The sequence below is a fragment of the Trichomycterus rosablanca genome, chromosome 18 (genome assembly GCF_030014385.1).
Source record: "Trichomycterus rosablanca isolate fTriRos1 chromosome 18, fTriRos1.hap1, whole genome shotgun sequence".
Lineage (NCBI taxonomy): Eukaryota > Metazoa > Chordata > Actinopteri > Siluriformes > Trichomycteridae > Trichomycterus > Trichomycterus rosablanca.
The window spans coordinates 21278194-21304978 of NC_086005.1; the positions used below are offsets into that span (position 1 = coordinate 21278194).

Below are 26785 nucleotides of genomic sequence, written 5' to 3' on the forward strand. Positions count from 1 at the left end.
TGTGTAGTGTTAGAGAAATGATTCATTAAGTGCATGAGTAAACACACACACACACACACACACAGCTATTAATACTATTTATTTAAACCTTGCATTGTCCTTGCAGAAGTTAATTTTAGCTACAGTTCCTTTTACACACAGATGTTAGAAACATGTACCAGCCATCTGCTGTGGCCTGCACAGCATGTCCGAGCAGAGCTTTCCTAATGGCCATGGTAGGACGGGCGCCCGGGCACCCAGCGTAGCACACAGATACACTGGCAGATTGACCATACTGGTGTAACACTAAATGTCCTCCTGTGTGTCAGTGTGTGTGTGTGTGTGTGTATTTGGCTTCAGATTCCTCCTGATTGTGTTAGTCGGACTCTGCCTTTATACGCTTTGTGCTATGAGTCAGAACAGTTGTCAGGAGGCACAGGCAGATTTTTCAAGCCGCTAAGGCCGTCGTCATAATACAGCATGTTGCCAAAAGTATCTGTACAAACAGGCTGGGATCTCGAATACATCATATCGAATCTCAGCTTTGCCTGCCGGCTAAGGCTGAGCGGCCACACAAACAACGATTGGCCTGTTGTTCAGACAGGGGTGGGATTAAGCCTGCTGATTGATGGCGCCTGCACAGAGATGAGAAAAGAGTGCTCTCAGGGTGTGTCTCTCCGTACACAGTGCTGAGCCGCACTGCACTCGCCAAAGTGTAGGTGATAAGATGCATACGGCATGCTGCCCACGTGTCGGAGCGGGCGTGGGTTAGCCTCGTTCTCCTCAATCAGAGCAGGGATCGTGACGCGAGAAATAGGGGAGAAAATACAAACAAATAAATATATAAAAAAGTATGTGGACACCCCTCTTGATTATGAAGTTCAGGTTATCATACAGATCTATTATACTTCATACAGTAGGCAACCCGCTTTTTTACATTTGTAAAATCAAATCAGTGGGTCTGTTCATCAACCTAGCGAGCTGCCTTGCTGCCTACTGCCTACCTAGGCAGCTGCCTAAGTAGAGAGGATTCTACCTCGTAAAGCACACTATTCAAACGCACTACTTAGACAGCGATTGTGGCGATTACGTCACCGCCGTCGCTTACTAAGCTAAGACAGTTAGCCTCAGCCCATTGGTTTAAATCAATCAACCCATTAGCATGCCAGGTAACATCTTCTTCACAAGTTCAAGTTTCGGTTGTACTATTGACCTGGCCAACCCCCAAACAGACACAATTGACAGACTCATAGTGTGTGGACAGGGGTCCTCGTTACAGTTTCAGAAATGTGATTGATCGAGGAGAATGCACCATTGGTGGATGATTTACAAAGAGCGTAGTGTGTTCTTTTCCAATTCCAGGTTGTGAATCCGTTGCCACCTGCACAACCCTCAATCTAATTAAAGAGAGCCGGATCACCACACGCCCCCTCCGAGTAGTGTCCGATCTGCAGCCACTTCTTATCACCTGCCAATGTTGGGCGTCCACACAGAGCCATATTGTCTATGGAGAGCCACGCTAAGCTCCCTGTGAGAATGCCCCCCCCACACCCCCGTCCCCGGAGATTGCATATTGCAGCGGCAGCATGAAGAGACCCCGCCCCACCTTTTCTCCCTCAAACACAGCAAATCGTGATTGTATGGACGCCAGGCCAGGCCAGGTTGGTGGCTCTTCTGGGATTTGAACTTGCAAGTGCATTATACCTCTGCCCCACCCGAGCGCCTTAAGTGTCTTAAGCACTTCTGTCTGCTCTTAGACAGGTATAAATTCCGAGATTCACGCCGATGCTTTTTTTGTTTACAACGCTTCCAGACATCGTGCAGATGAGCGAACCCAGACGTCAGCAAGCTTAGCGGCTCCCGTCGCTTTGCCATCTCCTCTGCCTCTGCTTTCAGTATCCAGCTCTCTCAACACACACGCGCACACGGCGTCACAGCTAAGCTCTGGCTGCCATGGTTACGCGTGACATCAGCACGAGCGTGGCGCTCGCTGCAATCATTTGTTTGCAGTGTGTGAGTGAGTGCTGGGATTGGGGGGGGGGGGGGGGGGGGGTATGGATGGAGAGGTCAGAATGATGCAGGCATGTTGCTAGGGCAACTTTGACTTCCCTGATAAAACACGTTTTATACAGAAGCATTTACCCCTCACCCAGAACATGGTAAAACTGAAGAATTCACACCGATCAGCCATAACATTAAAACCACCTCCTTGTTTCTACAACCACTGTCCATTTTATCAGCTCCACTTACCATATAGAAGCACTTTGTAGTTCTACAATTACCATCTGTTTCTCTGCATGCTTTGTTAGCCCCCTTTCATGCTGTTCTTCAATGGTCAGGACCACCACAGAGCAGGTATTATTTAGGTGGTGGATCATTCTCAGCACTGCAGTGACAATGACATGGTGGTGGTGTGTTAGTGTGTGTTGTGCTGGTATGAGTGGATCAGACACAGCAGCGCTGCTGGAGTTTTTAAATACCGTGTCCACTCACTGTCCACTCTATTAGACACTCCTACTTAGTTGGTCCACCTTGTAAATGTAAAGTCAGAGACGATCGCTCATCTATTGCTGCTGTTTGAGTTGGTCACCACGGGGCACTGTTGGCTGGATATTTTTGGTTGGTGGACTATTCTCAGTCCAGCAGTGACAGTGAGGTGTTTAAAAACTCCATCAGCATTGTTGTGCCAGCACAACACACACTAACACACCACCACCACGTCATTGTCACTGCAGTGCTGAGAATGATCCACCACCTAAATAATACCTGCTCTGTGGTGGTCCTGATCATTGAAGAACAGGGTGAAAGGGGGCTAACAAAGCATGCAGAGAAACAGATGGACTACAGTCAGTAATTGTAGAGGGCGGCACGGTGGCTAAGTGGGTAGCACTTTCGCCTCACAGCATGAAGGTCCGGGTCCTTTCTGTATGGAAAGTTCTCCCCGTGTCTGCGTGGGTTTACTCCGGGTGCTCCGGTTTCCTCCCACAGTCCAAAGACATGCAAGTGAGGTGAATTGGAGATACAAAATTGTCCATGACTGTGATCCTGTCATGAATGTAGCCAAAGTGTAAAACATGATGTTAAAATCCTAATAAACAGTCAGTAATTGTAGAACTACAAAGTGCTTCTATATGGTAAGTGGAGCTGATAAAATGGACAGTGGGTGTAGAAACAAGGAGGTGGTTTTAATGTTATGGCTGATCGGTGTAGTGTAAATGTCGTGCTAAGCTGCAGTATCTGCCCAGCCTCACAGTGAGCAAAGTGCATAACGCTTATCATGTGTCATCTTTAATTGAATAAGATGTAACATGTTTTGTATTTTGACGGGATGCTCTAAGCTGGACAGTTAACAGTATTTAAAAGCAGATCTATAATAAAACATGCACATATATAATGTGTGGTTTTGTACAGAGGGCACAGACAGGCGCTGTTCTCAGTCTGCTGCAGGGGGGGATTGATGACGGCTGGGTCAGGGGGTGTCGAGCCTGATCTCAGCTGTCAGCACCATAATGAAGTGCTGCTGAAGGAGAGCAATAGCAGACCACTGCTGCACACCCTCTATTTGTCTCTGTCTCTCTGTCCGGCTGTGAATCCACCACTCCTGCCATGTCAAGCTGATGACTGCTCTCTCTCTCTCTCTCTCTCTCTCTCTCTCTCTCTGTCTGTTTACCTATCTATCTCTGTCTGTCTGTCTGTCTGTCTGTCTCACTCTCTCACTCAATTCAGGTAAAATAGATTTAACTTCATGGATCAGCAAAGAGCAGGTAGTTATTAAAAATAGTAATAATAATGAAAGTAATAATACTACTAATAATACTGCTATCAAAAATAGTAATAATAATAAAAGTAATAATACTAATAATAATACTGCTATCAAAAACAATAATAATAATAAAAGTAATAATACTAATAATACTGCTACCAAAAATAATAATAATAATTAAAGTAATAATGCTAATAATAATACTGCTACCAAAAATAGTAATAATAATAAAAGTAATAATACTAATAATAATACTGCTACCAAAAATAATAATAATAATAAAAGTAATAATACTAATAATAATACTGCTATCAAAAACAATAATAATAATTAAAGTAATAATGCTAATAATAATACTGCTACCAAAAATAGTAATAATAATTAAAGTAATAATACTAATAATAATACTGCTCCCAAAAATAGTAATAATAATTAAAGTACCATTATCAGCATTATTACTTCTACCACTACTTTTATCACAAAAAATAATAATGATAATATTACAGTAATAGCAACAACAACAATAATAATATAACTACAGTATTACAATTATTACCATTATTACTTCTAAAAAATAATAATAATAACAATAATAATAATAATAACACAGCTACCAATAATAGTAATAACAACAGTGACACTGACATGGTGGTGGTGTGTTAGTGTGTGTTGTGCTGGTATGAGTGGATCAGACACAGCAGCGCTGCTGGAGTTTTTAAATAACGTGTCCACTTACTATCCACTCTATTAGACACTCCTACCTAGTTGGTCCACCTTGTAGATGTAAAATCAGAGACGATCGCTCATCTATTGCTGCTGTTTGAGTTGGTCATCTTTGAGACCTTCATCAGTGGTCACAGGACGCTGCCCACAGGACGCTGTTGGCTGGATATTTTTGGTTGGTGGACTATTCTCAGTCCAGCAGTGACAGTGAGGTGTTTAAAAACTCCAGCAGCATTGCTGTGTCTGATCCACTCATACCAGCACAACACACACTAACACACCACCACCATGTCAGTGTCACTGCAGTGCTGAGAATGATCCACCACCCCAATAATACCTGCTCTGTAGTGGTCCTGTGGGGGTCGCAGAGAAAGCACGCAGAGGAACAGATGGACTACATTCAGTAATTGTAGTACTACAAAGTGCTTCTATATGTTAAGTGGAGCTGATAAAATAGACAATGTGTGTAGAAACAAAGAGGTGGTTTTAATGTTATGGCTGATCAGTGTATTAGATGATTTAGTCCCACTGGGATTGGCTCATAAATATTAAAGAGCATTGTTTCCCACCCATATGCAATCCAGATTCTTGGATAGCATTCTCCAGACTCTGGACTCCAGGTAGAAGTCGAGCCTTGTGAAAGTTCTAGTATGGGGTTGCGTCACATTATCCCTTAGCATAAATCCTGCTGGTTTTAGAGCCTAGCTCAGTGCTGCTGATGAACGTTCCTGCAACAAGCTGACATTGTTATTGTTTGATTTTCATACGTCTCAGCTTAGATTCATGGGGCTTTGGCCAATGTACGTATTTGCATGCACGCCTTGTATAATTTGAAATGTGTGTGGAAGGGAGCGCTTATGCAAAATGAATGACTGCCATGGAAAAATAAAGCGGTGACCACAGCATTAGAACATTTGCACTTAATTGGTCGTGTCCGAGAGGCTGAGAGAGAGCTTATAGTCCAGATTTAGCGCCGTCTGATTTCTACCTTTTTGGACGCTCAAAGAAGCTTTAAGAGAAGAAGATTTTCATGTGATGATGATGATGTGAAAGCAGCGTGTTCACAAGTCGCAGAATCAATCCGAGTCAATTCACGAGTCTTTAGGCTAAAGTCAGAGTCTTTAGACTAGAGTCCGAGTCAAGTCACGAGTCTTTAGACTAGAGTCCGAGTCAACTCACGAGTCAATATAATATACACAAAACATTTTAACTGGTAACAAGAAGGTACCAGTTAAAAGCTTCAACTGATACGTTTTGTTTTCATTGCAAAACAAAAACGCGCGATAAATCACGGCACAGCGGCCAAAATCCAAAACACAGTAAAAAAAAATCATAACCACTGTTTACCTTAGCTTATGTTCTTCCAGATGCTATTAAATTTATAACCGTGTGTTGTCTGAGTTAGTAAAACACGAACTCGTTAGAAAGCCGATCAAGCGTTTCATTGACAATCATCTGTGTGACGCAAACAATAAATGCAAATAACATAAATGCATTTCTTACTAAAAATTTAAAACAGAAGGTCTTTCAACCATTAGCGCCAATTCTGTAGGAGCGTTCCATTCACCCCACTTGTTCCTGTGAAGTGCACTACGTAGGGTATTCCACCATTTTAAGTGAGATTCCGATCCAAAGGTAACAAAAATGTTCAAATGAAGTGAACTTTAAACTGTGTAGGGAGTAGGGAGCGACGCTTCACTACGCTGGAAGCTGGCTGTAACATTTACCCATTGCGTGCGCTGCGGGTTAAGACGGCCGGAGCATTATTAGAGAGGTGAATACTTATAATAATGATAATCATATTATATATATATATATTAGGGCTGTCGAAGTTAACGCGATAATAACGCATTAACGTGACCTCAATTTAACGCGATTAAAAAAATTAGTGCCGTTAACGCAAATTCTAGTTCATGTTGACACTTGACTGGTAGAACAAACGTTTTAATGTCGGACTTGCCACCGTTTTTCATTTGCGGTTTGTTAACATAATGTAACCGATCGTGGTAGTGATGCACTTGCATAATAAAGAAATAAATACACGCTATATTCACAAGTTGTCGGGAGCAGAACACTTTATTACACTTAATTAACTTCTTCTTCTGTACCGAATACCGGAAAGCTGAGTCGAGCACGTTAGTTCATGAACTATGGAAGCCCCAAAGGGTCAAAACACACTCACTTCGTGTAGAAACGTCCATCAAACCATTGTCACGATACAACCACAGACAAGTCTGTTACAATAACTACGCCTTATCCCACCTAAAGCACCGCTGATCTACAATGTTTGCTGATGGAAAAATTCTAACCTACAATCTGACATTTACTGCCTAGTATGTGAGTGAATAAAACTCCCTTACAGTTTTCTCTTGTCCCAGCAGTTTTTAACATAAGTACATTTAGCATAAAATGTGTTCACCATTTTAATTGTAACATTTCACTTAAAAATCCTTGTTTTCTATAACATTTACACAGATTTTTTTTTAATGCGATTAATCGCGATTAACTATATGAAATTCTGAGATTAATCGCGATTAAAAATTTTAATCGTTTGACAGCCCTAATATATATATATATATATATATATATATATATATATATATCACACACGTAACTATTGTTAACACATGCTGACACTAGGGACTCTTGTTGTTTACGAGTTATTTTTTGCGAGTCATGAGTCGAGTCCGAGTCGCAGACTCAAGTCCCCATCTCTGCTACACACTCAACCAGTTCCTTACATGCCAAATCTGTCTTGCTTATTAAAGCCCAAAGTTTCATCAGGACCAAATAACTGTTACTTTTGTTACCTGATGTAATTTTGGACATATTAATGCCATCAAAGCAGTTAGTTACACAATTTGTTTTACAAATTTAGCTTTCATGTCCTACTTTTGTCCATGTGGGTTTCCTCCGGATACACAGACATCCTCCCACATTACATTTCAAGAACTTGCAGAAGATGGACTTGCCCTAAAAACCCTGTCTATTGTACACTCCTGCACTGGACTCTGAGCTTCTGGGCAGTGCTGGACCCACCGTGACCCTTATCAAGAGTGGTTATTGAAAATTAATTTATTAGGTCCCTCACAGGCCACACACACATCCACAAACTAATGATTTAACCCTGTTTTAGGTTCTATCCTGGGGGAACATCATACACAAACGGATAAGATTGCAAGGTGCTTAATGTTATCTTAATATGAAGGACCTAGGTAATTCCTTAGTACAACCCCAAATCAGAAAAAGTTGGGACAGTATGGAAAATGCAAATAAAATAGAAATACAGTGTTCCTTACATTTACTTTGACTGTTATTTGATTGCAGACAGGATGAACCTGAGATATTTCATGTTTAGTCTGCTCAACTTCATTTCATTTGTTAATATACCTCCATTCCTGCATATCAGCCCTGCAACACATGGGGGGCAATTTAGGGCTAATAATGAGGTAAAAAAATAAAAAATTATGTGATGTCAACAGGTGATTTGATACAAAAGCAGCATCCAGGAGAGTCTTTGATGAGCAAAGATGATCAGAGGATCTCCAGTTTGTCAACAAATGTGTGAGAAAATGATTGAAATGTTTAAAAACAATGTACCTCAAAGAAAGATTGGAAGGGATTTGCATATTTCTCCCTCTACAGTGCATAATATCATTAAACGATTCAAGGAATCAGGAGAAATGAACGCCTGTGATCTTCGATCCCTCAGACGGCACTGCATCAAGAACCGCCACTCAACAATAGCTGATATAACCACATGGGTGAGGGATTACTTCGGCAAACCTTCGTCAAGCACTACAATACAGAGTTACATGAACAAATGCCACTTAAAACTTTACTGTGCAAAAAAAGAAGCCTTATGTTAACCATGTCCAGAAGCGGCGTCGAATTCTCTGAGCTCAGAGGCATCTAGGATGGACCATCACACAGTGGAAACTAAAATTACTGGAAAAATGCTTTGTTTCGTGATGCATTAAAAGCTGTTGTTTGAAGGGTAAATCATGACCATAAACAAATGCAACTGGTCATCAACAATACTTGTAGGCTGTGGCATTCAAATGATCCTAACATGACATTAGGGGACCAAAGCTTTCCATTCTATTACATGACCAGCAGACTGAAGGCTATATATTTATTGACTATTTTGATCCTACTATTTGCATGTTGCAGCAGAAATTTAGATTATTATTTGTTCTGTGGATGAATTTTAGGAGCTCTCAGTTGTTGACATATTCAAACTAATCTGTTAGTTACCAACAACCATGTCATGGTCAGAGTCACTCCCAGTACACTCCTGTTCTCCAAATGTTAACATTGGCGACTCCAAGAGAAAAATCCACGTCAAATAAATAATTTGTGATCTTTTTTGAAAATATGAGGTTTTCATTTTGTGTTTTGACGTCGGTTGTGTGTTGACCACCTCCTTGTTTCTACACACACTGTCCATTTTATCAGCTCCACTTACTATATAAAAGCACTTTGTAGTTCTACAATTACTGACCGTAGTCCATCTATTTCTCTACATACTTTTTTAACCTCCTTTTACTCTGTTCTTCAATGGTCAGGACCCCCACAGGACCACCACAGAGCAGGTATTATTTGGGTGGTGGATGATTCTCAGCACTGCAGTGATACTGACATAGTGGTGGTGTGTTAGTGTGTGTTGTGCTGGTATGAGTGGAGTTTTTAAACACCTCACTGTCACAGCTGGACTAAGAATAGTCCACCAACCAAAAATATCCAGCCAACAGTGCCACGTGAGCAGCGTCCTGTGACCACTGATGAAGGTCTTGAAGATGACCAACTCAAACAGCAGCAATAGATGAGCGATCATCTCTGACTTTACATCTACAAGGTGGACCAACTAGGTAGGAGTGTCTAATAGAGTGGACAGTGAGTGGACACGGTGTTTAAAAACTCCAGCAGCGCTGCTGTGTCTTATCCACTCATACCAGCACAACACACACTAACACTCCACCACCATGTCAGTGTCAGTGCAGTGCTGAGAATCATCCACCACCTAAATAATACCTGCTCTGTGGTGATCCTGTGGGGGTCCTGACCATTAAAGAACAGCATGAAAGGGGGTTAACAAAGCATGCAGAGAAACAGATGGACTACAGTCAGTAATTGTAGAACTACAAAGTGCTTCTGTATGGTAAGTGGAGCTGATTAAATGGACAGTGTGTGTAGAAACAAGGAGGTGGTTTTAATGTTATGGCTGATGGGTGTATATGGCATAGCAGCTAGAAAAACTGCCACCATGATGCCAGTTTTTTTATTTTTATTGATAGCACGACATGACGGTGTATTAGTAGGTCTGTCGTATAAAATCAGACAACATAATTTCGACTGTTCTGACTCATGCAACAGTCTAACTCCGTCTGAAGTCTGCTGTACCTTCAGTGATAGCAAAAATCACTTTATATTTCCTAAAAAGAAGCTTTTTCATCACTGAAGCATGGACTTAGGTTGACATTTAAAGCTGAAATATTTTGAAAAGCTTTTTTTCTCGGGGTATCTTCATGGTAATGGCTGCTGACAGGCTCTTGAATAAACTTTATAAAGTAAATGTCATCTGCGTTTAATCTGATGGATGATTGATATCATTGTAAAGCCTAAAGTTATTTTAGACCAACATTTATCTTCCCAATGGCAAGACCTGTCTCATCCAGTATCTGTCTTAAACATTGTCATCTTATTTTTTATTTTAATTCAAATCGTATGAAGGTCTTATATGGAATTCTGAAATTTGCCAGGATCTAGCAGCAGTAGTAACTCAGTGGTAGTAACCCTGATTGACTGATGACTGAGGACGCCTCTCAACTGACATACGCCCCCTCCGGAACGTACAGTCAGCACAGACTGCATTTTTCACCTGCACGAGTCGAGTTCATACACCGACGGGCACTGTGTACGGAGGGCCGAACCCCCATCAGCATTATTCCTCAGCCCTGTGCAGGCGCCATCAGTCAGCCAGCAGGGGCCGCAGTTGCACCAGTTATGAGGACCTATGATCCGACTTTTTACCCCTAACCCTATGAACAACATCCAATCGTTGTTCATGCAGCCGCCCAGCCCAGTCTTATTGTTCTTATGTAAATCAATGACTTTAGTGTGTTTTTGTCCCTGTGAATGCAGCGTTACGTTTTAGCTGCTGGATGAGCTCGTCGGTTGGTCATTTTACCACTACCAGTTACAGAGTAGGTCAAAGATGGCCATGGTCGATGCAGTAAAATGATCTGTTGCAAGATTTTCACATGCTCGTGCTGTGTTGGTACATGCAGTGGAATTCCTGAGGCCTGTTGCAGCAGCACTGTGGAACTTGTGGTGTTCTCTAGAGGTTGAACTGGATTTCAAAAGGTAGCAGTGACAAGACTACAGGCCTGTTTGTAACCCTCATTCTCTGGGTATAACGTGACCTACGATCACTCGGTTCCCTTATGCTGAGTTTACACTACACAACTTTCAAGGTGTTCAGATTGCTGTATAGCAGAGATGTTCACAAGTCACAAAATACTAGTCCGAGTCGAGTCACGAGTCTTTAGGCTAGAGTCCGAGTCAAGTCACGAGTCAATATAATATACACAAACATATATTGGAAATGTAGTGTAGAAATAAACAAATAATATGTAAGTTCAGTTAAAAAACAACAGGTTAGCAACTGTATTTTGCCGTTTTACTTTGTGCCTTTACTTTCCTAGGTACCGGTAGTTAAAAGCTTAAACTGTTATGTTTTGTTTTCATTGCAAATTTTGGCACAGCAAAAAATCCATAACCACTGCTTACCTTAGCTTATGTTCTTACAGATGCTATTAAATTTATAAGCGTGTGTTGTCCCATTAGGAATATAATCCGTTCATAATCACTACGCTGGAAGCTGGCTGTAACATTTACCCATTGGGTGCGTTGTGGGTTAAGACGCCCGGAGCGTTATTAGAGAGCGGAAAATGACACGATCAGAATGATGTCGGATCATATATATAAATGTATGTATTGACAGAATCTCAAGTTGTTTGCTTTTTGCCCCCCCAACAGAAAAAGAGTCGTGAGGAGAGCGAGGGTGAGGGCAGCGGTGTGGAGATCCTGGAGAATCGGCCCTACACAGACGGACCCGGTGGCACGGGACAATACACTCACAAAGTCTACCACATCGGCCAGCATATACCCAGCTGGTTCCGCTCCATCCTGCCTAAAGCTGCTCTACGGGTGGAGGAGGAGTCCTGGAACGCCTACCCTTACACTCGCACACGGTAAGATCCAAACCAAAGGAGTAAGTAAATACCTTGTTGAATTTCAAAACCATGGGCATTCCAAAGCCTCCTGATATGTGAACCAGTTTTAACTCTGAAGTTGAAAACTTGATGTTCCAATTCATCTCAGAGTGTTGAACAGGGTTTTGTGCAGGCCACTGAAGTTCCTCCAGACTAGACTCATCCAACCCTGTTGCTCAAAACAAAGGGTCTGTCCAAACACCTAGTGAGCTCTCCGCACAGACGCATTTTACGTCATCTTACACACCATCCCATGAAAAAGGCCGAATTCTTAGATGCCTTTAAATGCTGCCTACTAAGGTGCCTTGTTTTGAAGCTATAAACTTGACTGAATAATGAAGGAGCATACAATGCTTCCTACGCTATGAAAGCAATCCCAGCATTCAGTGCTGCACTTTTTTCACAAAAAAATTGCAGATAGAAACAAACAGGGGTGCTGGAGCCTTTCTCAGCTTTTCAATGGGCGCAAGGCACACAGTAACACCCTGGACGGGGCGCCAGTCCATTGCAGGGCAGTCACACATAGACACACACACATTCACCTATAAGGCAATTCTGTGTCTCCAATTAACCTGACTGCATGTTTTTGGACTGTGGGAGGACACCGGAGCTCCCGACACGGGGAGAACATGCAAACTCTGCACAGAAAAGACCCGGACCGTCTCGCATGGGGATCGAACCCAGGACCTTCTTGCTGTGAGGTGACAGTGCTACCCACCGAGCCATAATAATAATTTGTATAAAGGTGCAGAAGTGTCATTTATTTACACAGAGGGAGATGTTAGCTGGCATGCTAGCGGGTTGTGCCACCTCAGCCCCTTGGTTTGAATGACCCAAGGCTAACTATGTTAGCTTAGTAAGCGAAATTGTGGTGACGTTATCACTGTAAGTATTTAGCCTTTATTTAGCCTGCCTTATAGGTTCAGTGTCTTATTAGAATCCTCTTTACTTAGGCAGCTGCCTAGGTGGGCAGTAGGCAACAAGGCAGCTCACTAGGTTTTCGGACAGACCCAGTGGGTGTGGCTACAACATCTAAACTCAAATGTAAAGGAGGAGTGTCTGTAGCTGTACAGTATATTTCCTGGTAATGCAGTTGGTAATGTTAACTGTTTTGTTGTCTTTCAGGTACACATGTCCATTTGTTGAGAAGTTCTCTATTGATATCGAGACGTATTACAAGCCTGATACGGGAACCCAGAACAATGTCTTCAATTTGTCCTCAGCGGAAAAACGTCAGAGAGATATCGGTAATGATGTAACCCCATTGCTTGCTTTTTTTTTTTGCATTGTTTCCCCCAGTTTACCCAATTGCAGTATGCTTCTCCTCTACTGATGCTGACTTCCACTCCTGACTGAGGAGAGCTGTGGCTAACACACGACACGCCCCCTCCGACACGTGTGCATTAGCCGACTGCATCTTTTCACCTGCACGCGGCGAATTCATATGCGGATCAGCTTTGTGTACGGAGAGACACACCCTGATCCTCATTAACTTAACTTAAGCGCCTTAAGTAGACTGAACATTCGTGCTGATTTCACATACACTATATTGCCAAAAGTATTCGCTCGTCTGCCTTCACACGCACATGAACTTGAGTGACGTCCCATTCTTAATGCACAGGTTTTAATATGATATCGGCCCACTCTTTGCAGCTATAACAGCTTCAACTCTTCTGGGAAGGCTTTCCACAAGGTTTAGGAGTGTGTTTATGGGAATTTTTGACCATTCTTCCAGAATCGCATTTGTAAGGTCAGACACTGATGTTGGACGAGAAGACCTGGCTCGCAGTCTCCGCTCTGATTCATCCCAAAGGTGTTCTGTCGGGTTGAGGTCAGGACTCAAGTTCTTCCACACCAGACTTGCTCATCCACGTCTTTATGGACCTTGCTTCATGTTGAAACAGGAAGGGGCCATCCCCAAACTGTTCCCACAAAGTTGGGAGCATGAAATTGTCCAAAATCTCTTGGTATGCTGAAGCATTAAGAGTTCCTTTCACTGGAACTAAGGGGCCGAGCCCGACTCCTGAAAAACAACCCCACACCATAATCCCCCCTCCACCAAACTTCACACTTGGCACAATGCAGTCAGACAAGTACCGTTCTCCTGGCAACCGCCAAACCCAGACTCGTCCATCGGATTGCCAGACGGAGAAGCGTGATTCGTCACTCCAGAGAACACGTCTCCACTGGTCTAGAGTCCAGAAGCGGCGTGCTTTACACCACTGCATCCGACACTTTGCATTGCACTTGGTGATGTAAGGCTTGGATGCAGCTGCTCGGCCATGGAAACCCATCACATGAAGCTCTCTACACGCTGTTCTTGAGCTAATCTGAAGGCCACATGAAGTTTGGAGGTCTGTAGCGATTGACTCTGCAGAAAGTTGGTGACCTCTGTGCACTATGTGCGTCAGCATCCGCTGACCCGCTCTGTCACTTTACGTGGCCTAACACTCCATGGTTGAGTTGCTGTCATTCCCAATCGCTTCCACTTTGTTATAATACCACTGACAGTCGACTGTGGAATATTTAGTAGCGAGGAAATTTCACGATTGGACTTGTTGCACAGGTGGCATCTTATCACGGTACCACGCTGGAATTCCCTGAGCTCCTGAGAGTGACCCATTCTTTCACAAATGTTTGTAGAAGCAGTCTGCATGCCTAGGTGCTTGGTTTTATACACCTGTGGCCATGGAAGTGATTGGAACACCTGAATTCAATGATTCGGATTGGTCAAGTGTATCATGGCACCCAGGGTCATTCTAGCTTTCCGGGTGAGAATATAAATAAATATAAATTGCATTACAGACGTCCACCTGAAAAACGAATCCAATCAGAAAAGGGCTTTAGAGTGGATGTGCAAAGGACGTTGTTTTTTTGCTTGCACATGTGTAGCAAGCAGAGTGAGGGTCACTGAGGTGCTTGACCTTGCATCATACATATCGATGTTTGTGCAGGTTCACACACCGCACACGTTCAGCCATTGTTGGCGTGAATACACAGAGGAGGCCTTGAGTGAAAAACTTTCATTTAAATGCAAAATCAGCGCTGCTTATTTGTGGTAGCGGAGGTGAGAGAGCTCTGAGGGCATCCTCCTTCTTGACCTTGTTATGCAATGTTGTGGTGCGACTACCCTTCCCGAGCTCCCGTGTGGTTCCAGCGGTAATTGCTCTTCCGTCATGCTCCTGTCCTTAAGATGCTGACAGTCTCCTGGCTGTGAAATAATCCCAAGGGCCTCAGCACGCCTTCCTCCTTGCTCAGCGATTACAGGGGGCTCGGGCGTAGAGGTGAGCAGACTGCAGGCGTAGTCCATGCAGCAGGAAGCACGGTGAGCTTGTTACATAACTCTGGCTCTGGAACGAGCGCAGAAGGGGACATCTAGTGGCTGTCTGCCAGCTCTGATTTACAACCTGCTTTACTTATGCAGGTTGGGACAATAAACACAAGAAATCAAAGGGAGGATAAATGTTCAGTGTAGAGAGACAAGAATTCAACCCTATTTGTCATTTGAATTTGAAATACTACCTGGCTTACTGCATATACACACTAGTATCAATGTCTTTGCAATTTGTGCTCATAAATATAAGCATAACATTTATCAAATCAAAAGCATAAGCAGGCATGATAGCATAAGCAGCTATCACACACTTATACGTTACTTAATCTATTAGTTTGGTTTTTGGTTTGTTTCTTGCTAATGATTTATTGTTAAGACATTTAAAAGCCTAATGTTTTGCTAGGGTTAGGGTTTACAGCACCTGTTAGTGGGTGGGATATATTAGGCAGCAAGTGAACATTTTATCCTCAAAGTTAGAAGTGTTAGAAGCAGGAAAAATGGGCGAGCGCAAGGACTTGAGCGTGTTTGACAAGAGCCCAATTGTGATGGCTAGACGACTGGGTCAGAGCATCTCCAAAACTGCAGCTCTTGTGGGGTGTTCCCGTTCTGCAGTGGTCCAAGGAAGGAACCGTGGTAAACCGGCGACAGGATCATGGGCGGCCAAGGCTCATTGATGCACGTGGGGAGCGAAGGCTGAAGAAGTTAATGCTGGTTCTGACAGAAAGGTGTCGGAATACACAGTGCATCGCAGTTTGTTGCCTATGGGGCTGCACAGCCGCAGACCAATCAGGTTGCCCAAACTGACCCCTGTCCACCGCCGAAAGCGCCAATAATGGGCACGTGAGCATCAGAACTGGACCACGGAGCAATGGAAGGTGACCTGGTCTGATGAATCACGTTTTCTTTTACATTACGTGGAACACATGGCACCAGGATGCACTATGGGAAGAAGGCAAACCGGTGGAGGCAGTGTGATGCTTTGGGCAATGTTCTGCTGGGAAACCTTGGATCCTGCCATCCATGTGGATTTTACTTTGACACGTACCACCTACCTAAGCATTATTGCAGACCATGAACAACCTTTCATGGAAACGGTATTCCCTGATGGCTGTGGCCTCTTTCAGCAGGATAATGCGCCCTAACACAAAGCAAAAATGCTTCAGGAACGGTTTGAGGAGCACAACAACGAGTTTGAGGTGTTGACTCGGCCTCCAAATTCCCCAGATGGAGATGGAGGCCCCACCTCACAACTTACAGGAGTTAAAGGATCTGCTGCTTACATCTTGGTGTCAGATACCACAGCACACCTTCAGGGGTCTAGTGGAGTCCATGCCTCGACGGGTCAGGGCTGTTTTGGCAGCAAAAGGGGGACCAAGACAATATTAGGAAGGTGGTCATAATGTTATGCCTGATCAGTGTATGCAAAGGTCTTACAAAAATAAATTCCAGATATGATGCTGTAATAAATTACACGTACAGTATGGGAACATCAATAACGTGTGTATTTAAAATCTAAGCCTTTAGACCAGACATGTTAAACTCGAGGCCCGCGGGACACATCCAACCCGGGGTACAATTATATTCGGCCCGCAAGTATAAAGGACACACACGGTTGATACTACAAGTCCCAGAATGCATTGCAACAGCAAGCAAGGCAAGACTTCCAAGCCCAGCTGCACCTTTCACCCACTCCATTGCACATTCATCAGAGGTCAGAAGTTAGTCATGCTCATGTAACCTACCTAAATATATTTCCCTTTTGCACTTTATTCAATATCCTTTGTTATTCATAGTCCCGTTTTTTAATTTTGCCCCTGTCTGTGATTGAGTCTGACACCTCTGCTTTAGATGGACAAAGGTTTTGACTCTTGTGGAAAAATATATTGATTTAAAGGACTCTCACCTGCACACAGCAGTAAACGCTTTGGTCTCTTTACACAGTGTTTTGGTTCTTTTGCTCAGATAAAGGATATAAAAAATGTCTAGTTTTTTACCATGCCAATGGTGTACTGATTTACACCATAACTTGACCACTGTTTGAATCTACACTGATCAGCCATAACATTAAAACCACCTTCTTGTTTCTACACTCCCTGTCCATTTTATCAGCTCCACTTACCATATAGAAGTAGATATTACACTACAGAGCAGGTATTATTTAGGTGTAGGATCATTCTCAGCACTGCAGTGACACTGACATGGTGGTGTGTTAGTGTGTGTTGTGCTGGTATGAGTGGATCAGACACAGCAGCGCTGCTGGAGTTTTTAAACACCGTGTCCACTCACTGTCCACTCTGTTAGACACTCCTACCTAGTTGGTCCACCTTGTAGATGTAAAGTCAGAGACGATCGCTCATCTATTGCTGCTGTTTGAGTTGGTCATCTTCTAGACCTTCATCAGTGGTCACAGGACTCCGCCTACGGGGCGCTGTTGGCTGAATATTTTTGGTTGGTGGACTATTCTCAGTCCAGCAGTAACAGTGAGGTGTTTAAAAACCAGCACAACACACACTAGCACTCCAGTGCTGAGAATGATCCACCACCCAAATAATATCTGCTCTGTAGTGGTCCTGTGGGGGTCCTGGCCATTAAAGAACAGCATAAAAGGGGGCTAACAAAGCATGCAGAGAAACAGATGGACTACAGTCAGTAATTGTGGAACTACAAAGTGCTTCTATATGTTAAGTGGAGCTGATAAAATGGACAGTGAGTGTAGAAACAAGGAGGTGGTTTAATGTTATGGCTGATCAGTGTAAGTTTACAGAGTAATTAAGTTACACTTTGTGTTGTGGTTTTGGCCAAGTATTTGACGTGCACGTTTGGCTGTGCCTGGGCTCAGGGGTCAGAATTGTAGTTATACTGCTGTTTATTTGCGCCCTCTGGTGTCTGGTCTAAGCACCAGCAAGGTGGTGATGGAGGAATTTGAAGGGCCAGCCAGGCAAGAATTGGCACAAATAGAGGAATTGTTTAGGAACAGATTGGGACAAAATAGGAAGTCGTGGCTGAACTGATTTAACTCATCAGAGCTATGTACAGTAACTCAACGTCCCCTAAACTCAAAATCTTTAAAACTCAACTCCCTTCGTCGAGAAATTTGTACCCTTAAACTCAACGTGTGTGGTAAAACGTCATCAAAGTGCAAATATGAGACGAATTTGCATTTGTGTGGAATAGTTCCACATGTATCTGTGTTTATCTGGATTTTCCTCCTGTTTCACTTTTAAACTTGTGTTACAGCTCGAGGTTCTGAGAAACTGTTAGAATCAGCTTCTCCGAGACTAAACTGCTTATCGTTAAAAAAACAAAGCTTAATGTGACTTAAGAATAACATAGAAACACTAAATCTCTTTTAATTATTACTGCTTATAAGTTCTGTCCACTAATTAAGAAGCATAAGGAAACAATGAAGAAGTAAAGGTAAAGTGCAGGTTTTATTGTATTTTTATTGATTATTAACTGTTTTTCAATTCTATTTCAGTGTTTTTATATTATACTCGTGTTATTATTAGTGTATAAGTGTCAAAAACATCACCAATATTTACATTAGCCTAAAATATATGCAGTTCCACAGGACTATCTAACGCATTAACAGGTTTCCCATTCATCCTAATGGGAAAAAAATACCCTGAAACTTAACGTCTTTTAAACTCAACGCCACTCATATTGTCATATTGATCATACCTAATGATGTTACGCCTTAAAAAAACAACCAGTAGGCCACTCAGGTGGTGCGGTGGTAAAAACACACGCTGGAACCAGAGCTGGGATCTCAAATACATCGTATCGAATCTCAGCTCTGCCTGCTGGCTAGGCTGAGCAATCACATGAACAACGATTGGCCTGTTGTTCAGATAGGGGGTCTCTCTCATAACTAATGCAATTACGACCTCTGCTGGCTGCACAGAGATTAGAAAAGAGTGCTGTCAGGGTGTGTCTCTCCGTACACAGTGCTGAGCTGCACTGCACTCGACAAAGTGTAGATGACAAGATGCATACGGCTGCTGCCCACGTGTCGGAGGGGGTGTGGGTTAGCTTCATTCTCCTCAGTCAGAGCGGGGATCGGCATTGGTGGAGAGGAAGCATGACGCAATCGGGCAATTGGACGCGCTAATGCATGAACAATATATATATATATTAGGGCTGTCAAACGATTAAATTTTTTAATCGCGATTAATCTCAGAATTTCATATAGTTAATCGCGATTAATCGCATAAAAAAAAAAAATCTGTGTAAATGTTATAGAAAACAAGGATTTTTAAGTGAAATGTTACAATTAAAATGGTGAACACATTTTATGCTAAATGTACTGATGTTAAAAACTGCTGGGACAAGAGAAAACTGTAAGGGAGTTTTATTCACTCACATACTAGGCAGTAATACTATCCAATGGTTTAATGGACGTTTCTACACGAAGTGAGTGTGTTTTGACCCTTTGGGGCTTCCATAGTTCATGGACAACGTGCTTGACTCAGCTGTCCGGTGTTCTTTACCGTAACAGAAGGAGTTAATAAAAGTGTTCTGCTCCCGACAACTTGTGAATATAGCGTGTATTTATTTCTTTATTATGCAAGTACATCACTACGACACTACGACGCTCGGTTACATTATGTTAACAAACCGCAAATGAAAAACGGTGGCAAGTCCGACATTAAAACGTTTGTTCTACCAGTCAAGTCTCAACATGAACTAGAATCTGCGTTAACGGCACTATTTTTTTTAATCGCGTTAAATTGAGATCCCGTTAATGCGTTATTATCGCGTTAACTTCGACAGCCCTAATATATATATATAAACAACCAGTGCATTGACTGAACTTGTACCCTTTCAGATCCCATAGACATCGTGAAGGACTTCATCGCACCACATGAGTATCTGGTTGAGGAGGATCCCAAGCTTTACAAGTCAGTGAAGACCCAGCGGGGCCCTCTGTCTGACGACTGGATCGAGGAGATTACAGACGACTCCAGCCAGATGCCCGTCATGTGCGCCTACAAGCTGTGCAAAGTGGAGTTCCGCTACTGGGGCATGCAGTCCAAGATTGAGCGCTTCATTCATGATGTGGGTGAGTACTCTTTTCTGGATCTTTCTACAGGGAATCGATTGAGATGCGTGTGGTAAATGAGAGCGTGGGCAAGGACGCCCGCTTAACTAATATTTCGGAGCAGACCGGCTGTTCATGTTTTAATAGCATGGGCACTTTTCAGCTTGGGTTAGTCATGTTATCTCGACGAGTGGGTGGGTAGCAGCTGTGAAGCACTGTGTGGAAGAATAAGCTGTTATTGGGACGCAGCCCAGGCTCTGTCACCTTAATCATTAACCTGATCTTAATGAAAACTTGATTGATGCAGCACTGCTTTACTGCAGATCAGCACCTGAAAAATGGGGGAAATAGGAAACAAAAGAAGAAACATCATAATCCTTCCTGCTTGCTCCACCCCCCGCGTTGGCCGAGGCGAGCCGAAACTATCACTCCACCCGTTGTGTAGTTGACACGTGTAGTTAGTCAACTGCATCTTTTTACCTGCCATTAATGGAGTCTCACAGAAAATTATATCAAGTACCTAGAGCCACGCTAAGCCCACCGCAAACCGTCCACCACTACTGAAGTAGCATTAAGCAGACAGCTGCGGGCGCATGTAAACAGTGCCATTTAAAAAAAAAAAAAAAAAAAAAAAAAAAAAAAATATATATATATATATATATATATATATATATATATATATATACAGTGTATCACAAAAGTGAGTACACCCCTCACATTTCTGCAGATATTTAAGTATATCTTTTCATGGGACAACACTGACAAAATGACACTTTGACACAATGAAAAGTAGTCTGTGTGCAGCTTATATAACAGTGTAAATTTATTCTTCCCTCAAAATAACTCAATATACAGCCATTAATGTCTAAACCACCGGCAACAAAAGTGAGTACACCCCTAAGAGACTACACCCCTAAATGTCCAAATTGAGCACTGCTTGTCATTTTTCCTCCAAAATGTCATGTGACTCGTTAGTGTTACTAGGTCTCAGGTGTGCATAGGGAGCAGGTGTGTTCAATTTAGTAGTACAGCTCTCACACTCTCTCATACTGGTCACTGAAAGTTCCAACATGGCACCTCATGGCAAAGAACTCTCTGAGGATCTTAAAAGATGAATTGTTGTGCTACATGAAGATGGCCAAGGCTACAAGAAGATTGCCAACACCCTGAAACTGAGCTGCAGCACAGTGGCCAAGATCATCCAGCGTTTTAAAAGAGCAGGGTCCACTCAGAACAGACCTCGCGTTGGTCGTCCAAAGAAGCTGAGTGCACGTGCTCAGCGTCACATCCAACCGCTGTCTTTGAAAGATAGGCGCAGGAGTGCTGTCAGCATTGCTGCAGAGATTGAAAAGGTGGGGGGTCAGCCTGTCAGTGCTCAGACCATACGCCGCACACTACATCAAATTGGTCTGCATGGCTGTCACCTCAGAAGGAAGCCTCTTCTGAAGCCTCTACACAAGAAAGCCCCCAAACAGTTTGCTGAAGACATGTCAACAAAGGACATGGATTACTGGAACCATGTCCTATGGTCTGATGAGACCAAGATTAATTTGTTTGGTTCAGATGGTCTCAAGCATGTGTGGCGGCAATCAGGTGAGGAGTACAAAGATAAGTGTGTCATGCCTACAGTCAAGCATGGTGGTGGGAATGCCATGGTCTGGGGCTGCATGAGTGCAGCAGGTGTTGGGGAGTTACATTTCATTGAGGGACACATGAACTCCAATATGTACTGTGAAATACTGAAGCAGAGCATGATCCCCTCCCTCCGGAAACTGGGTCGCAGGGCAGTGTTCCAGCATGATAATGACCCCAAACACACCTCTAAGACGACCACTGCTTTATTGAAGAGGCTGAGGGTAAAGGTGATGGACTGGCCAAGCATGTCTCCAGACCTAAACCCAATAGAACATCTTTGGGGCATCCTCAAGCGGAAGGTGGAGGAGCGAAAAGTCTCGAATATTCGCCAGCTCCGTGATGTCGTCATGGAGGAGTGGAAAAGCATTCCAGTGGCAACCTGTGAAGCTCTGGTAAACTCCATGCCCAGGAGAGTTAAGGCAGTTCTGGGAAATAATGGTGGCCACACAAAATATTGACACTTCAGGAACTTTCACTTAGGGGTGTACTCACTTTTGTTGCCGGTGGTTTAGACATTAATGGCTGTATATTGAGTTATTTTGAGGGAAGAATAAATTTACACTGTTATATAAGCTGCACACAGACTACTTTTCATTGTGTCAAAGTGTCATTTTGTCAGTGTTGTCCCATGAAAAGATATACTTAAATATCTGCAGAAATGTGAGGGGTGTACTCACTTTTGTGATACACTGTATATACATACACATATTTCAACGCATCTTTCAGGTCTTAGGAAAGTGATGGTGCGTGCACACCGGCAGGCCTGGTGCTGGCAGGACGAGTGGTACGGCCTTACCATGGAGGACATTCGGCAGCTGGAACTGGAGACCCAGCTGGCCCTGGCCAAGAAGATGGCACAGTTTAGCTGCAATGAGGACGGCGGCGAGGCCAATGCCAGTCCGGCCAAAGAGCAAGATGCCAAAGAGGCCATCAACGCCATAGAGAACGAGAGTGCACCCCGCAACCTCGGGGACACGCTTCAGGCTCGTGGAGAACTCACCAAGCAGTGGTCCACCTCGTCCAGATCTTCACGGTCTTCCAAACGAGGGGGTAGGTGCAATCTGGGGTTTCCATGATGCCAGGTTTTTAATCAGTAAAGGTTTGGGTGGAGGCTAAGGTATTGAATGAGTATTGAATTTGAGTGTTTCTTTATGTGTCGATGCAAAATACAGGACGGTGGCTCGGTGGGTAGCACTGTCGCCTCACTGCAAGAATGTCCTGGGTACACCGATTAGGCATAACATTATGACCAGCTCCTTGTTTCTACACTCACTGTCCATTTTATCAGCTCCACTTACCACATAGAAGCACTTTGTAGTTCTACAATTACTGACTGTAGTCCATCTGTTTCTCTACATAACTTTTTAGCCTGCTCTCACCCTGTTCTTCAATGGTCAGGACCACCACAGAGTAGGTATTATTTTGGTGGTGGATCATTCTCAGCACTGCAGTGACACTGACATGGTGGTGGTGTGTTAGTGTGTGTTGTGCTGGTATGAGTGGATAAGACACAGCAGCGCTGATGGAGTTTTTAAACACCTCACTGTCACTGCTACCACCAACCAAAAATATCCAGCCAACAGCGCCCCGTGGGCAGCATCCTGTGACCGCTGATGAACGTCTAGAAGATGACCAACTCAAACAGCAGCATTGCTGTGTCTTATTCACATACCAGCACAACACACACTAACACACCACCATGTCAGTGTCACTGCAGCGCTTAGAATGATCCAAAACCCAAATAATACCTGCTCTGTGGTGGTCCTGACGATTGAAGAACAGCATGAAAGGGGGCTAACAAAGTATGTCGAGAAATAGATGGACTACAAAGAGCTTCTATATGGTAAGTGGGGCTGATAAAATGGACAGTGAGTGTAGAAACAAGGAGGTGGTTTTAATGTTATGGCTCAGTAACTAGAAGAGATGTCCACATACTTTTTGTCAAATGGTGTACATTGTGTACATCTTTTGATTTTGTTTCCCTGTTTTGCAATGGAGCAGGAAGCCCTTCTCGGCACAGCATTTCCGAATGGCGCATGCAGAGCATTGCTCGCGACTCAGACGACAGCACGGACGACGAGTTTTTTGATGCACACGGTAACTCTCGATATCCCTGATAAATCCAAATACACATTTAGTCTTTGCTTATTATGTCCTGCAACCTGATTTGAGTTCTTTCTTACGTTCTCACAGAGGACCTCTCGGATAACGAGGAGATTTTCGCCAAGGAGATCACGAAGTGGAACTCCAACGACCTGATGGACAAAATCGAGACGGCCGAGGCCGACGAACCTCAGAGTACGTGTGCTCGGTTAATACAGCCTGCCTGGTACGCTGCAGCTCCGAGTCTATTTCCATCTCAGTGTGGGAGGATGCTGCATCTCGTTCTGGATACTTCTTTTATAATCTAAAAGCTTCCAGTCTCTGCTGTACATTTTATCAGGGTTTAGTTTGTGGGTAAAGTCTCGATTCACACTGAGTCTGAGTGGCGTGAGTAGTACAACTGTACAGCAGAACAATAAAATAAAATAGAATTCTATCCATTAGAACAGATTTTTTGGTTTGGGTTTCTAAACATATTGATTTAAGGTTTGTGTAACGTTCCTTATATTTTTTTCACCTCCTCTATTGCGCTGCAAGTCATATCAAAGCACACACATTTGTTCTGCAAGCTTTCTTTTTTTGCTTTTACAGCTGGAAAGCTGCAGTTTTTTTTTTTTATAACAGTACTAAAATGACACCTCAGAGAAAAGTTCATTGAAAATGTATTAACTTGAATTAGGTGAAGAAGTCCAATATATTAATTACAACCCTAAACCAGAAAAAGTTATAAACTAAATAATGATGTGATTCCAAACAGGTGATGTCAACAGGTGATTATAATCATGATTTGGTACAAAAGCAGCATCCAGGAAAGGCTGAGTCTTTAATGAGCAAAGATGATCAGTGGATCTCCAGTTTGTCCACAAATGCGTGAGAAAATTATTGAAATGTTTAAAAACAATGAACCTCAAAGAAAGATTGGAAGGGATTTGCATATTTCTCCCTCTACAGCGCAAATCTATGATTTAATGAATCGGGAGGAATTCCAGTGCGTAAAAGGCCAAGGGTGCAAACTTAAGCTGAACGCCCGTGATCTTCGATCCCTCAGACGGCACTGCATCAAGAACCTTTGTCAAGCACTACAATACGAAAACGAAAAGAAACATCTAGACTGTAATCAGCAACAAGTCCAAAAGCAGAAAAGTACATTGAGATCTTAGAGCAACACATGCTGCCTTCAAGACGTCATCTTTTCCAGGGACGTCCATGCATTTTTCAACAAGACGATGCAAAACCACATGCTGCACATGTTACAAAGGCATGGCTGCGGAAGAAGAGGGTACGGGTACTGGACTGGCCTGCCTGCAGTCCTGAGCTGTCCCCAATAGAGAATGTGTGGAGAATTTTGACAAGAAAAATACGACAACGACGACCCCGTACTGTTACACATCTTAAGACGTGTTTGCAGGAAGAATGGAACAAAATAAAAGCTGAAACACTAAATCACTTGGTCTCCTCGGTGCCAAAACATTTTTTAAGTGTGGTGAAAAGGAATGGCAACATTAGTGGTAAATGCTTTACTGTCCCAACTGTTTTTGGAATGTGTTGCAGGCCTGTAATGTAGGAATGGATGTTTATTAATAAATGAAATGAAGTCGATCAGAGAAAACATGAAATATCTCAGGTTCATCCACTGCGCTTCCCAAACATCCAGGATAGCAGACGATTAATTTCTGTATTTAAGTAAAATCCTAATCGGTCCATTTCTTCTAACATTATTCTGTTTGATTACATGATTGTAGGTGACTTGTATCCTGAATCTGGGGTTGTGTATTCTGAAACGGGCAACGCAGAGAGACTTAATGAGGTACGTATATATCATGAGCTTTACTCCACTTACTATTGCACGTCTCAGCAATGTTCATCATCTCTCAACTTTGTGACAACAAATTTTGGTTAGGTTCTTTTTTACAGTACAATTTACAGTACAAATAATTACAAATAACGTGGACGCACTGGCTACTTTCCTTACATACAGACTATTTAAAATTAGCATGCTGGGTAATATACACATATATTGGAACAGTACTGCAAATAAACCAAGGCAGAGGTCATTCAGTTTAATCCATGCGTCTGCAACATCGAAACATGACAACCCGGAGTGCATGATCAGTATGCAGATTTTTATTGTTTTCGTTTTTGGGACAGATGGGACCTTTGATAAGCGGACTGAAAATCGTATTAATGTTATTAATAAAGTTATTAGTCTTAATAAGGACAAGGCAGTAATATTGTTGATCTGGTTGGGAATGCAGCCAAATTTAAATGGAACTGTATTTTAACAAATGTGGCTACACCGACTAGGCATAACATTATGACCACTGACAGGTGAAGTGAATAACACTGATAATCTCTTCATCAAGATTTGAGTTTGAGTTTGACAAGGGCCAAATTGTGATGGCTAGACAACTGGGTCAGAGCATCTCCAAAACTGCAGCTCTTGTGGGGTGTTCCTGGTCTGCAGTGGTCAGTATCTGTCAAAAGTGGTCCAAGGGCCGCTCAGGTGGCGCAGCGGTAAAAACACACGCTGCAACCAGAGCTGGATTCTGAGTACATCGTATCGAATCCAGCTCTGCCTTACCGGTTCGAGGCTGAGTGGCTGTATGAGCAACGATTGGCCGGTTGCTCAGTTGGAGGGTGGGACAAAGAACCGGATGTGGGTCTCTCTCTGTCAGAATGCGATTACGACCTCTGCCGGCTGATTAGAGGCGCCCGCACAGAGATGAGGAGGAGTGCCCTTAGGGTGTGTCTCTCCGCATGCAACGCTAGGTGGCGCCACACTCATCAATGTGCGGGTGGCAAAAATGCATCCGGCTGCTGCCCATGTTTCGGAGGGGATATGGGTTAGCTTCGATCTCCTCGGTCAGGGCAGGGTTCGGCATAGACAGAGAGGAAGCACGATGCCAATTGAACAGTTGGATGCGCTAAAG

General features: G+C 43.2%; 1 protein-coding gene across 5 annotated transcripts in view; it reads left to right on the top strand.

Moving 5' to 3' along the window:
* Positions 1–26785, top strand: part of LOC134332144 (membrane-associated phosphatidylinositol transfer protein 2) — a 98475-nt gene that overhangs the window by 50554 nt on the left and 21136 nt on the right. For all 5 annotated transcript variants that reach the window (XM_063013646.1, XM_063013649.1, XM_063013650.1 and 2 more), the window contains exons 3-9: positions 11507–11721; positions 12868–12989; positions 19905–20138; positions 22479–22802; positions 23754–23849; positions 23946–24050; positions 25598–25662. In XM_063013646.1, the coding sequence (XP_062869716.1) occupies positions 11507–11721; positions 12868–12989; positions 19905–20138; positions 22479–22802; positions 23754–23849; positions 23946–24050; positions 25598–25662 (1161 nt within the window). The remainder of the gene's footprint in view (positions 1–11506; positions 11722–12867; positions 12990–19904; positions 20139–22478; positions 22803–23753; positions 23850–23945; positions 24051–25597; positions 25663–26785) is intronic.